The following is a 14,706-nucleotide window of genomic DNA, read 5'->3' on the forward strand; positions in this document are numbered from 1 at the left end:
GGAAATTACTACTGCCTATCCCTGCCACGCAAAGCCTATCTACTGGATTTCTATAGGTTTCGATAGGGGTAGGTTTGTAATTTCACCCAAACATGATGTAACCGCCTCTCACCCGGATTCATACACGGTGGGTGCCAAAACACAATGTGTCCTCGGCCGAAATCGACTCCCTCCCCGATTCATATTCATACACGATGGGCGCCAAAAACAAACTCTCATCAGCAAATATTCGGTGTATGCGAGATTACCGTCCTATCCCCAACCGACTAATATTGTTGTGATGTAGGAAATTTGAAACGGGGGCTAAGTTTGTAAATTTCCTCGCATTTGAGACAAGCGCGCCCTGAATACATGGTTCCCCTTCCTCTCTACCTCCCTTTTCCCCATTCGTACTCCGTGGGCGCCAAAACACTCTCTCCACCCCACCCTCCTCCGTCCGCCGCCATCCGCCACCCCATCCACCATCGTCCTCCTCCACCATGCCGGAGCTGATACACCGACGCCGCCGTCCATTACAAGAGATCGACCTCTCTCATCCACGGCCTCGGACCGGGATCCTTGCATCCCGTCCTCTCGCTTCATCCCCACCGTCGTCCACCTTGTCGGCGCCGCTCCTACGACCGTCTCGTCCACCGTGTCTCGCCGCCACCGTCTACCCTCCTAGATCTGCTTCCATGCCGCCAACAGCCATCGTTACCCGCAGCACCGTCAAATTCTCAACAGATGGATACACGGCGCCGCACCAGAGGCGGTACTCTTTCATATCTGCTCAACTTATTTATCGCAGCAAGAAAATAGATCGCCACTGCTTTACTCTGATTTCTTGTCTTGATTGCGAAGTTGCCTTTGTCCGGTTTGCACCTTCAGATCCGCCATGGCACGCTCAACACTATACTCCCAATGCTTATGGTTTTCCCCTTTTATATTCCACACTAGTTAAATCACAGTAGACTAAATTTCAAAATTGGGTCAGTCGATTTTTTAGAGCTCGTCGGAGTTTGCCGGTGCGAACGAAGGGGCTCGGGTGGTTGTGGGCCCTCGCCTAACGAAGAAAACTCGACGCGGGTGGGGGTTGGGGCGGGGGTGGGGGTGGGGGTGGCGGAGGAACACAGGCATTGGGGGCCGGTGGTCCGGCCGGCGGCCCGTGCGGTGTTCTGTATGGGAAGAATCAGAGACGAGGAAGAAGAAGGGTTAGGAGACGTAGGATCTTCATCCAACCGCCTGAAATGGTCGAGAGATAGCTGGGAGTTGCATTCTTAATGCGCCCTGGTTCATCATGTGTGGGCACTACGCAACCAACATTTTATTATCCAAAATCTGATTGCTCTTCTTTACCATGTTCCTTTTCCATTCTTCTTTAATATGTACTCTCTGCGTTATATCTACATTATGATCTGTGTAGCTGCTTTGTGTCGCACTAGCAGCAGTCCACTCTTGAAGCTAAACACTGCAATGACTTACAAAATTGGCAACAAGGCATTGAGTGCCATTCTGGATGCAATGAAACTCATACGCTCCCCACCTGTTGATTCTTGTTCAGAATATGATTCTAATGACTATTCTAACCTTGAGGAGTCAAAGGCAGATGGCCTGTCCTGTTCACCCATCAAGGTGCATGTTCTAATTTGGCAAGATTTTATTGATTGCGCATATCTTGCATATGTTGTCTTGCATTTTTTCTACTTTGTTGCACCGCCATCTGCTTAGCTTACTCATCATATATGTCGAGATGCCATGCCCATCCATTATCAATACATATTCCATTTGTCATCATACCATATTTTCCCACTCAAATGCTGTTCTTGTGCATCAAACATCAAAAAGGAAGAGGGTGGTTGACGAACCTGAAGGAGCACCAGCAAAGTCCTTGAAAAACGTGGTGGTGCCAGAGAAATCAGACAGCACCCCACTTATATTGGCTGTACAACCAGTGACACAAAACGTAGGACCGACTCCAGCAGACTGTACCCATACTTCACTGGCCACACCACTAGCCCCACCACACATGACCTGCACTCCAGCAAAAGGTATACCGATTTCATTTGCCATAGCACCAGTCGTACCACAGAAAAATCCCACTCCAGCAAAAAGTACAGCAAGTCCACCGGCCGAAGACCTATCCCAACTGCAGGGATGGCAAATTCCTGCAGATTGGAACCCCATTCCATTTATTCCCAGTTTAAAATACAATGCTTTCAATGTTGTTAGGGACTACATGCATATATTCCCATCATGGGAAGATTATAGTGAAGACAAACACCATTTTCATATCTTCATGTCCAACTTACGTGTAAGTGCTATTATTCATGGTTATTATTTTCCTGTTTTCTGCTGATTGAACACATCAATGATTTACATTACATTGTTGTAACTAGGAGAGGGTCAATCTGGATAGTCATGACGAGCAAAGCTTGCTTGTGCTTTTCAAGGAAGCATTGCAGCAGTATTGGTGTTACCTGAGGAAATCACACTTTGATGGCAAGTCTATAAACGAATTTCCGGTGAAGTCTCATATGTTAAATTTAGAAGACATTGAATGGAAAAACCTTGTTATGCACTGGTCTCGTTCCCGGGATGAGGTACTGTCTATGAAATCACATGACAATTTGAACTTCTACTTTTCCGCATGTGCCTTACGGATGTTTTTTGCAGGAAATCTGCTTGAAGAAGAATTCCGGTTTGAAAAGAACGACATGATATCGCAAATATGATGCCCGCTGCTTTGCTCTTGTTAGTACCTGTTGTCCTGTATCACTGTACTTGCATACATACCTGGTTCATTATGTGACAGCAGTATGCATGATAGTTTGCTTATCAATTGTTCACTCCAAATTATCTGATCTGTATGAATGGTTACATTAGTGTAGAATATATCTCAATGCCAATGATTTTTTTAGCTCTGCATTGTTCTTGTAAGTACATGTTGTCCTTTATCAGTGTACTTATAATGACAGGTAGTTATTCATGTACCATCACTCTGCAGCTCATTTTCCTTTGCCCTTCATTTTCTACACATCAGATCTATATTTACTCTTACCATAAGGTTGGTACTGAAGAAGTTTAGATGTGCATTGCTCTTGGTTGTATCTTTTGCCTGTATCGTTGCACTTACATTTACTTGGTTATGTAGCATCACTCTTCATCTTATCTTAAATATTCTTCATTTTTTCGTATATTATCACATCTATATTTACTCTTAACAAAATGTAGAATAAAGGCAATGCTTATGAAGAAGATTCTATGGTAAACTTCTTGAATTGCCCCCCCCATCAGCATGGACAAGGGCTTTATAGAGCGTGTCTTCACCAATAATGTAAGTTTGTCCTTCTCAAGCCTTCAAACTATGTTGTGTATATTTGGTTAGGCATGACTACAACAACTATTTATTTTTGGTGTTTGCATCAAATTGCATGTTTAAAGTTTATTATGTAGTTCATAAACAAAAGTTTGTCCTTCTCAATTTAAGTTTTCAGTTGTACAACCAAGTTCCTTCTTCATACCATGTAAATAAAACTATACAGAGCAAGTGATCTTCTTTTGCACTGCATGTATGCTTCTGTTCTTCATCCGTAATCCAGTGGTGTGGTGAACCTACCCACTACAGCACAATGTCATATTCTGCAATGTCTTAACTATGAACAATGTCATATCATTCTACTATTATTTAAACCGTCTCTTTATTTGCCAATCTGAAATGGGATAAATTGACAACACACTAGCCATTGATACTTATGAGTTCTTGATCTATAATCCAGTGGTGTCGTGAAGCTGCCAACTCCTTCACAATGTCATTTCCTGCCATGTCTTGACCTGAACAATACCATATTGTGTTAATGCAATTTTAAATTGTGTCACTTTATTGGTCAGTAAGAAATGTGATGAATTGTCAACACTAGTACTTTTATGTGCAAAACCTGTCATTTATCTGCTTGTTTATCTTTCAGAGCGAGGAAGATATAAGTATTGAACAAGCGCAGTCTCATCATCTTGCTCGGCTGCTTGCGCTACAGCTCCCCAGCAGGGCTAAACTTTCTTGAACTCTATTGAAGTGTTGTCAGTTTTGTTTATTATTTTGTCGGCGTGTTTATTTGCACTGGTGGCGATCTTTGATGCCCAGTGTATGTAATCTGTTGTCTGCTTGTGCTTTATTATTATAGTGGCGAACTTTGATGCCAGTGGATGTAATATGCTGTAATATCTTTATTGTATAGTCTAGGTTTTTTCTTATTCACGATGCTGCAGTTATTTTACTGTATATATATCTTGTCTTCGCAGTAAACCGGCCAAACCGTAAAATTACGGTACATAATCGGGCCATCATACAATCATAATCGGGCCCCGTCATCTTGGTCTGTTAAAAGGCCAAAAGTAAACTGGCCCGCTAGTAGATTCGGGCTTTTAATAGGCCGAGTAACTCCCGGCCCTCTTTTCGCAAAAACTCAATGGGCTTTTAGGAGGCTGAGAAGTAGGTTGGGCCTGAAACGTGCTAAACAGCTCACGGGTCGGCAGCAACCCGAAATGGACCCCGACCCACTATTGTGCGAATCAAATCACGGGCTTTTAATAGGCCAAAATTGTCTCGGTCCTTGTTTGGCCCAATCAGTTATCGGTTGCGAGCAGGCTGGATGCAAACCGGGCCGTAGTTAGGCCCAACTATATGACGGGCTTTTAACAGGCCGAAATTAATATAGGGCCGAAATGTTAACGGGCCCTTAATAGGCCGAAACTAATATCAGGCTGAATTACTAAATGGGCCTTTAGTAAGTGGGCCCAAAAACATAGCGTCCAGTTGACGGGCCGAATCTGATATGGGTCATAATTTAGCCCAAAGCCTCTTAAAAAGGCCAGACCTGATCTGGGCCGTAATTTGGCCCAGAACGTGGTAGGCTTTTAACGGGACGGATCTCATATGGGCCATTGTTAGGCCCGGAACGTGGCAGGCCATTAATGAACCGGATCAAATATGGGCCGGCATTTGGCCCAAAACATGGCAGCCAGTTAATGGGCCGGCCTACTAGGGTCCTCAAAATATTGTGGGCCTACAGCTGGGTCGGCCCATTAATGTCGGCGAAATCTCGTGGGCCTTTAGCTGGGCCGGCCCATTATGATCCGCAAGAATTTTGTGGGCCTTTACCTGGGCCGGCCCATTATGGTCCGCAAAATCTTGTGGGCCTTTAGCTGGGCCAGCCCATTATGGTCTGCAAAATCTTGTGGGCCTTTAGCTGGGCCGGCCCATTATGGTCCGCAAAATCTTGTGGGCCTTTAGTTGGGCCGACCCATTTAAACTTGATGGACCGGTCCACGTGTCAACATATCATCGACGCGTCTCGCCCATCGGATGAGTGACACCTGTGCCAACGCGGACCTGACACGTGTCTCCTTCAGCCAATGATGATTTTACACGTGGAAAATCCCCATTGGTCGGGACTGTTAACGGGTTATCGGATTCAAAACCCGACTCGATAGCTTAACGGCGTTCTGTTACGATGGATGCCACGTGTCGGTCACCCTTAACGAAAGCACTTCTGAGACGCGTGATTTATCATCATGGAAGTGAAAACTTCTGTGATGATAATTTTTGTAATGTCATGGAACACTTTTACGACAACACAGGTATGACTATCTTGATTTTGTCATAAAATCGTCATGAATGTACATGCATGACAAAAAACGCGACCTACTGTGACAAACACGTATCATGACGGAAGTGTATTTTTTTGTAGTGCATCCCACCCTTCTGATGTCCTTGGTGAAGCAGCTGCTTCTTCTTCTTGGGGACGGCCTCAGGAGGGCAAACAACACCCTCATCACCTGGGTCCTCGACCGTCGCAGCCTGGTAGGCACGCTCGAGAGAGCACACCACGTCTTTCTTCTCGCAGGCGACCGTGATGATGCTGCAGCTTCCTGACATCTTAAGGACGTTGTAGCTATGGTGGGTGACCGTAATTTTTTTTTAAACAATGAATAGTTCCATTCGCTTGTCGCACCACACTATACCTGGCCAAACCTCGGACCGGGTCGGGCTTAGCGCCGGGCCTAGCCAAGCCCGACACAAAAAACCCAAGCTCGAGCCCGGCCCGGCCCGGCCATCGGGCTTGTGTTTCTGGGCTCAAGCCCGGCCCGAGCACGTAAAAGCCCGTCAGGCTCCGGGCCGGCCCGGCTGACCTTTAGAAAAATGCAAAAACGACGGGGCCGGCCCGGCCCGGCCTTCAGGCTCAAAAACTAGGCCCGAGTCCAGCCTGGGGGGAACGTCGGGCCGGGCCGGGTCAGGTTTTTTCGGGCCGGGCCGGGCTTCCCATGGCCAGGACTACACCACACAACGCCCACCGTTCGCCTACTTTCTCCATCTGGTCCACTCGGAATCGTCGGACGGACTTGGCGCACCGAGTCCCAACCAAGGTGGAGAAGCAGGACTCCCGATCGAGCGGAGCATATACCTACATCCAGCTCACCCTCAGCTTCACTTGCGACGAGGCGCAACCACGCCAGGTAAAATAAACTACTCCTAGTACCAAGGTGAAGCAGAGCAGAGCAACGGCTACAGCCCACGGGTGAACCATGGATATGCTTCGTGGACGGAGAAGATAGCAGCGGTAGGGACGGGACAGGCGGGGTTGGGAGACCGGTGGCCCGTCATGTGGACGCCGTCGCGAGGTCTGGGCAGCGGCCGCCGTGCTGGGCTCCGGCGCATCGCGGATTACATCGGCGAGGACCACACCGACGCGTCCGACAACGAGTCGTTCATCACGTCGCACAGCGACGAGCTCCTCGCGTCGACGTCGGCCGCGGGCGGTGCCGGTAGCAGCGTCGGAATGCTGCCGGCGTTTCTCGCGGATCAGAGCGACCTCGTGGAGGTCATGCTGGAGCTGGACGAGGAGTCCATGGTGGTGCGCAGCGTGACGCCCACCGCGGGGCCGACGGCGCTGGCCGGGGCCGGGACGCACACGCCGGGGAGCGGGCGCAACCTGAGCCGGAGCTCGTCAACCTCGTCCATGATACGCAGGACGTTCGCGTGGCTGCGGTCGCCGGCGGCGGCGCCCGAGCAGCAGCGGGAGGCGGCGATGGCGTCCCGAGAGCGGCGCCGCGTCCAGGCCAGGCTGGACCGCTCGCTCTCCGGCGCGAGGCGCGCGCTGAAGGGCCTCCAGTTCATCAGCCGCGCCACGGGCTCCGCCGAGGCCATCGCGCTCTGGGGCGCCGTCGAGGAGCGCTTCGACGCCCTCTCCCGCGACGGCCTCCTCGCCCGCGAAGACTTCGGCGACTGCATCGGTACGCCGTGCATGGCACTTCGGTTCACGACATGATCGCGAGTTCACCATTGACGGTCGGTTTCAGGGATGGTGGACTCGAAGGAGTTCGCGGTGGGCTTCTTCGACGCGCTGGCGCGGCGGCGGCGGCAGAACCTCCAGCGGGTGACCAAGGAGGAGCTCCACGACTTCTGGCTCCAAATCTCCGACCAGAGCTTCGACGCGCGGCTGCAAATCTTCTTCGACATGTACGTACGGCCCAGCCAGCCACCTAACGATCACGTCGTTCCCCTGTTCGCTCCGGTCCGCGCAGGTGGCTCACGCATTTCCTGCTGCCATTGCCAAAACAAATTTCAGGGTGGACACCAACGTCGACGGGAGGATCACGAGGGAGGAAGTGCAGGAGGTGCCGCCTTGATCCACTAAACGAATCTGCTCCTTATTACAGTACCACTACTCCTAGTTTAAACCGCCGAACGGTAACAAGTTTGGAAGATTCGATACTGCTGAACTGCTGCTGCGTCATGCTTGGTCACTGCCGACATATTACTGCTTGCTTACTGTAATGAAATTTAATTACTAGTACCATTTGTTAATCACTGCTTGATTCCGGCAGCTGATCGTCCTGAGCGCGTCGGCGAACAAGCTCTCGAAGCTCAAGGAGCAGGCCGAGGAGTACGCGTTGCTCATCATGGAGGAGCTCGACCCGGAGGGCCTCGGCTACATAGAGGTACCGCACCCGTACAAACACAGTAGCACTACTTCCTAGGTATTGTACGTATTTGACATGGCACGTACGTACGGGGTACGGCACGTGGGGGCATGCAGCTATGGCAGCTGGAGGCGCTGCTCCTGCAGCGCGACGCCTACATGAGCTACAGCCGGCCGCTCAGCAGCGGCAGCGGCAGCGCGGCGCAGTGGAGCCAGGACATCGCCGACGGGGGCGCGCAGCAGCAGGAAAAGCCGGCGGCGACGGCAGCGTCAGGACGGAGCGGGTGGCGGTGGAGCCCGTGGCGCGCGGCGGGTAGGGCGCGCGTGGCGGCGGAGGAGAACTGGCGGCGCGCGTGGGTGCTCGCGCTGTGGGTCGCGGCGATGGCGGCGCTGTTCGCGTGGAGGTTCGCGCAGTACCGCCGGTCGGTGGCGTTCGAGGTGATGGGGTACTGCCTGCCGACGGCCAAGGGCGCCGCCGAGACGCTGAAGCTCAACATGGCGCTCGTGCTCCTCCCCGTCTGCCGCATCACGCTCACGCGGCTCCGCTCCTCGTGGACGCGCTTCCTCGTGCCCTTCGACGACTGCATCGCCTTCCACATGGTGATAGCCATGGCGATCGCGGCGGGGATCTGCCTGCACGCGGGGAATCATCTGGCGTGCGACTTCCCGCGGCTGATCGCGTCGAGCCCGGGGGAGTACCGGCCGCTGGCCGGCTACTTCGTGGAGGAGAGGCCGACGTACAGGAGCCTGCTGTCGGGCGTGGTGGGCGTGACCGGGGTGGTGATGGTGGTGCTGATGGCCGTGTCCTTCACCCTGGCGGCGCGGCCGCTGCGGAGGGCGTCCACCCGGACCCGGCTGCCGTCCCCGCTGGGCCACCTCGCCGGGTTCAACGCCTTCTGGTACTCCCACCACCTGCTCGTCGTCGTCTACCTCCTGCTGCTGGTGCACGGCTGGTTCATCTTCCTCGTCACTAAGTGGTACCAGAGGACGGTACGTAATTACTTACCACTAGTTCCTTCACTTCTCTGTAAGAAGTACTTACTTTTTATCTTCGCTGCATTGTTACTGTCGCGGTTGTCTTTAGTTGTTGGTTAATGACTGCGGCGTGTACTTATTTTACCAAATTTTATTTCATGACGCTGACACTTGTCTGATTTGGGCCTTCCAAAAGAAAAGCATCGCGATTGCACGGGCACTAGGGTCGTCGTCTTGGCTGTTAAGCTGATGGGCACCGGGCACCACGTAAAAGGAAAGACAATGTAGTTCAAACGTTGCGCCCATGATATTCTTGAGATCCAAGCCACCGGCAGCTTATTTCCTTTACGTGCTTCGGATATACAATATACTTAGAGCATCTTCAACAGCCGTCCAACGCGCGGCGCTCTAAAAATCAGTTTGCAGCGCGCCGATCGCTTGCTTTGGCGTGGCGAGGAGCGCTGGCTCCAGCACCCGCGGTAAATTTAGCGCGCGTAGCTCTAACAGGCGCGCTAAAATGCAGCGCGCGCTCTCGCACAAACAACATATGCGCTCCAAACACAAGCAAGAAGATCAAACATAAACAAAATAAATCAACAATAAATAGTTCAATTTCGTTATTACAACTCAAACAAATAGTTATCTTTCAATTCAACAAATAATTCAACAATACAACATTAAATGCACAAATCATGATGCTCTTTGCGGCCATTTTAAGCCCACCACTTCTCAATAGATTCTTCTGAAGATCATCATGCGCTTCGGGACGTCGAATGACATGATATGAGGCAACAAAACGGGTCACCCTTTCAGCCCTCCGCCGCACTCGCACGGGATGTCCCAATAGCTCATAGTGAGATTAGTCTACATCTTGGCCACGCTCATTCTCAATGATCATGTTGTGCATGATCACACAAGCGTGCATGATGTATCAAAGCATCTTTTGATCCCAAAATCTAGCCGGTCCTCTCATATTAGCAAATTAGGCTTGCAAAATCCCAAAAGCTCTCTCCACATCTTTCCTAGCCGCCGCCTGAGCATTGTGGAAATCAAGATTTTTCTTACCTTCCGATTTTTTCAACGGCTTCACAAATGTTTACCACTTCGGGTAGATGCCATCCGCAAGATAGTAGCCATAGTTATATGTACGACCATTTGCTACAAACTGCACCAGTGGCAGTTCACCATTTGCAATCTTATTCATCAGTGGTGACCGGTTGACAACGTTGATGTCATTCAAAGATCCAGGCATTCCAAAAAAAGCATGCCAAATCCAAGTCTCTTGATCGGCCACCGCTTCAATTATTATAGTGAAACCCTTTTTTTGACCGTGGAATTGCCCATGCCATGCCTTAGGACAATTCTTCCAACTTCAACGCATGCAATCTATTGAGCCAAGCATACCTGGGAAACCGCGAGCTTTGTTCATCTCCAATAGCCTTGCGGCGTCTTCAGCATTGGGAGATCTCAAATACTCCTGGCCGAACACTTGCACAATTCCGACTGTGAAGCGCTTGACACACATGATGGCTTGGCTCTCACCCATGGCCAAGTGATCATCAACTAGATCAACGGGTATATCGTACGCCAACATAAGCAAAGCGGCTGTCACCTTCTGAAAGGTGCTATGCCCGAACTATTCGGCGGCATTGCTCCTTTGCTAAAAAAACTGGTCATGGCTCGCTAGTTTCTCTACAATGCGCCTGAACAATTTGGTGCTCATCCTAAACCGGCGACGAAAGTACGATTCGGGGTATGTGGGATTCTCCACAAAATATTGCCTCATCAATCTGTTGTGGGCATCGATACCATCCCTCCAAATTTTCTGCGGACCCATAACCGAACCACCGTGCTTCGGTTTTTTATTGATGTGCATAGTTAAGATCATTGCAAGATCCTCCTCCTCTTCCATATCAAATTCTTCTTCGAAAGAATCATACGATAAACTCATCTACAATGTTCAATTTAAACTAGGCTATAAAAACCACAAACCACATGCACCAACATTGGGGCGTTTTGTCGAACACCTTGCGGGCGCCGAGCGGCAGCGGGCGGCTAGGCGTTGTTCGTCGGAGGACTGCGCGCGTGACGGGCGGCGGTCACTAGAGGGAGACGGGGAAGCCGCGGCGCCGCAGGGATAGGCCGGGGAAGCGCCGGAATAGTCACCGGAAGAAATGGGTTGGCGCGGGCGGCGGCGGCGCCAGCGACTGGATGGGATAGGTGAAGTTGCGGGCGAGCGCTCGAAAGTCCAGCGCGGGAGCGGGCGCAGCAAATAAGCGGCGCGCGATGGCGTTTCGGCCGGCGCGCTGAACTGGATATGCCGCGCGTGCCGTTTTTGCGCCTCCGCTGGAGCGTCTGGAGCGGTAGTGCGCGCAAAAAGCACTGATTTTTCAGCGCGGCGCTTATATAGCGCTGCTGTTGAAGATGCTCTTAATAATCTAATCTATAAAGAAGAACGCAGTTGCACCGTGCATACTGGTACAGCGGAGATAATTAATGTCCACTTGTAAAAAAGATGATCAATGTCCATTCACTATAGGTAGAGGAATTTACACTGCAAAGACCTTGGCCAGTGCTCCACCTTGCAGCAGTGAGTTAATCACTATAGAGTAGGTAGTAAACGAGTTGTTTGTGAAGTGATTAGACATCATGGTCATGCGCACTGTACACGACGCGTACGTGAGGCTCTCTACTCGCAGAATCTCGTGTTTGGCTCGGTACGGGCGACCGCGACCGTATCGCCCTGCCGCTGCACACGGGCGACACCATGTCGGGTTGGTGGCGCGTTTTTGTCAGGAACCCTCAAGCATATCCGCATGCCATTAACGCACGTTCGCATCGGGCACGGGCAGACGCCATCACGCCGCACCAGTGCCGCTGTCTCGTCGTGCTCCTGTGCCCGTGCGCCGATGACGAGACGAATCAACCAGAATTCAATCGCGTGTGCTCCACCACCGTACCGCCGGTAGTCGCCATGCTTATCTCAGATAGTACAATGGACCCGTGACTTTCTACACTTGGTGACTTGGACCTGCCTGTCAGGGGATTTATCTGGTGCTAACATTGTTATTGATCTTTGTGGTGAACTGCAGACGTGGATGTACATAGCCGTGCCGTTCGCCCTTCACGTCGGTGAACGAACGCTGCGAGCGTTGCGTTCCAAGGCCTATGCGGCCAAGATCCTCAAGGTAAGGTAACCGAGAATCTGAAACCAAAGTTCAGTGTCTGAACGCCAAACACTAATAGTATTAATCACAACTCCGGGTAAATAAAATAAAGAGTAAATAGAAAGACCATAATTTGCATGCATTATCCAAGGTGCGCTGATTAGGCCTTGTGATCCATTTCTCCCCTGCCATGCCAACAAAAATGAAATGTTTTTTCTCTTTCGGGCTTATCGTTTTGGAATTTCTATTATTATTATTTTTATATAAATCAGGATATTGTCATGTGGATGGGGGTGGTAGGATAAGGGCATCCAGAATTGATCGATATTGAACATTTGAAATCACTTGGGATCAAAATCAACATCTTCACCATTTATAAGGCTGATGAAGAAAAATAAGGATAAACACAAAGAATGGTGTACATTATTAACTTTTCCTTAACCAGCGTGAAGCAATGAAACTAGGCCAACACATGCTCATGCTCTTACTTAATTTGATCATGCCCTCAGGTGTGCCTTCTACCAGGAAATGTGCTGACTATAACGATGTCAAAGCCCTACGGGTTCAGATACAGAAGTGGACAATATGTTTTCCTTCAGTGCCCAACAATTTCTCCGTTTGAATGGTTTGTCACCTGCTCATTCTGTCAACAGACAACATTGCTCTCGGATTGTACTACTGTATTGAGCTAATCCCCATTGTTCAGGCACCCCTTCTCCATCACTTCAGCCCCTGGAGATGACTACATCAGCGTTCATATCCAGACCAGGGGAGACTGGACACAAGAGCTCAAGCACATCTTCGTCGAGAACTACTTCTCGCCATGCCTGCCCAGCAGAGCTTCATTTGGCGAGCTAGGCATGCCAGAACAGAAGAGGTTATTAATACTGCATCTCCTTGTCAATGTCATGCCTGCTCCACTGTCAGTTCCTTCTTTAACTAAGTACCTGAAACTGAGCAATGCCTCGTCTCTGCTGCAGCCCTCCGAGGTTGCTTGTCGACGGCCCGTATGGTGCTCCGGCGCAGGATTTCAGGAACTACGACGTCTTGCTTCTCGTCGGTCTCGGGATCGGCGCGACGCCTTTCATAAGCATTCTAAGGGATCTGCTCAACAACATTAAGCTGGCTGATGAGCTGATGGTACGGTCTGATGAGCCCAACAACATCGTTCAGTGCCGATGACCCTAAACCTTTGGTATCTTTTTAGGACCTATCAATGGAGACCAGCAGGTCTGAGGACAGCAGCAACGCCTTCAGCGTGTCGACGGCGAGCAGCAACAAGAGGAGAGCGTACCGGACAAGCCGCGCACACTTCTACTGGGTTACAAGGGAGCCCGGATCGTTCGAGTGGTTCAAGAGCGTGATGGATGAGGTTGCTGAAATGGACAAGAAGGTGACGGTCTCTCATCCTTCCTTCTGTGCCGCTGCTCATCTTGCCATGTTGGTTACTGATGATGATGCTTGATGTTGTTCTCATGGTGGCGACCCAGGGTGTCATAGAGCTGCACAACTATCTCACAAGCGTGTATGAGGAGCGCGACGCAAGGACGACTCTGCTCTCAATGGTTCAAGCCCTCAACCATGCCAAGAATGGTATAGACATAGTATCAGGCACCAGGGTAAAACACTTCACACATATAGTATAAGATAAATTTATGTATGTGTACTGAAAAAAACTCATTACCAAAATTAAACAAAAATCAGGGCTCAGCCAAAGAAGTGGTTGAGGTTGACAGAAACTGAAAATGTGTTATGTGCTCATGACAGGTCAGGACACATTTTGCAAGACCTAACTGGAGGGAAGAGTTCACAAGAATCTCTGCAAAGCACCCCGGTTCGACAGTTGGTAATATTCTTCTCCAGTTTGTTTATTTTTCCCTCAGGCATCTAAAAATACCCAGTGTTGAACATTGATCAACAGTATCATTCTGATCACTGAAGTTGCTCATGCTTGCAGGGGTCTTTTACTGTGGGAAGCCCACACTAGCTAAAGAACTGAAGAAACTATCACTTGAGATGAGCCACAAGACGACGACTCGCTTCCATTTCCATAAGGAGTATTTCTAATAGAATAGAATACAAACACATCTGATAACCATAGTAACAAATATTGATTACAAAAATTCAATGTTTTTTTTGGAAAAAACCTTGCCCTCTTCACCATTTGTAAATGTACATAGTATAAAGTAGAAGGCAGTTAGAAGCATTTTTATTAACAGTATGAGAGGGAAAACTATTCTATTTGATATGCATGTATAGTTTATAGCTACCCGTAAAAAAATATCAAAGCTTAAGCATACAAGAGACTGAGGGCACCATCTTCCTTGGGTCTTGTATAACTTTGCTCTTTACCGGTGTGATAGTGTGTGTTACTGTTGATTGTGTGCATCCCAATTATGCAGAAGAAGCCGGGTGTGTTCTCATTGTGTTTGTCCCCTTAATGCTACATTACAAGTCAATAAAAAAATGCCCTTTATAAAGAACAAAGAGATTCAGGGCACCAATCTTCACAACGTATCTGTACATCATTCAGTTCAATGTTCACATTTGTGTGTCTAGTTACTAATTACTAAGGACATCTCTTGTAACTCAAAAATGGGTTTTTTAAC

The 14,706-nt window shown here is 49.6% G+C and overlaps 1 protein-coding gene across 1 annotated transcript; it reads left to right on the plus strand.

Annotated features, from left to right (window-relative positions):
* The first annotated feature begins 6,472 nt into the window (after positions 1-6,472).
* On the plus strand, positions 6,473-14,470 carry LOC119320009 (respiratory burst oxidase homolog protein E-like). Its single transcript, XM_037594155.1, has 13 exons — positions 6,473-7,266; positions 7,333-7,492; positions 7,602-7,650; positions 7,861-7,974; positions 8,073-8,945; positions 12,023-12,118; positions 12,607-12,722; positions 12,804-12,974; positions 13,078-13,237; positions 13,305-13,490; positions 13,588-13,716; positions 13,865-13,943; positions 14,055-14,470. The coding sequence occupies exons 1-13, from the start codon at positions 6,636-6,638 to the stop codon at positions 14,162-14,164; spliced, it is 2,874 nt and encodes a 957-aa protein (XP_037450052.1). The 5' UTR covers positions 6,473-6,635; the 3' UTR covers positions 14,165-14,470.
* Positions 14,471-14,706: the final 236 nt, after the last annotated feature.

Source organism: Triticum dicoccoides, chromosome 6B (genome assembly GCF_002162155.2).
Source record: "Triticum dicoccoides isolate Atlit2015 ecotype Zavitan chromosome 6B, WEW_v2.0, whole genome shotgun sequence".
Classification (NCBI taxonomy): Eukaryota; Viridiplantae; Streptophyta; class Magnoliopsida; order Poales; family Poaceae; genus Triticum; species Triticum dicoccoides.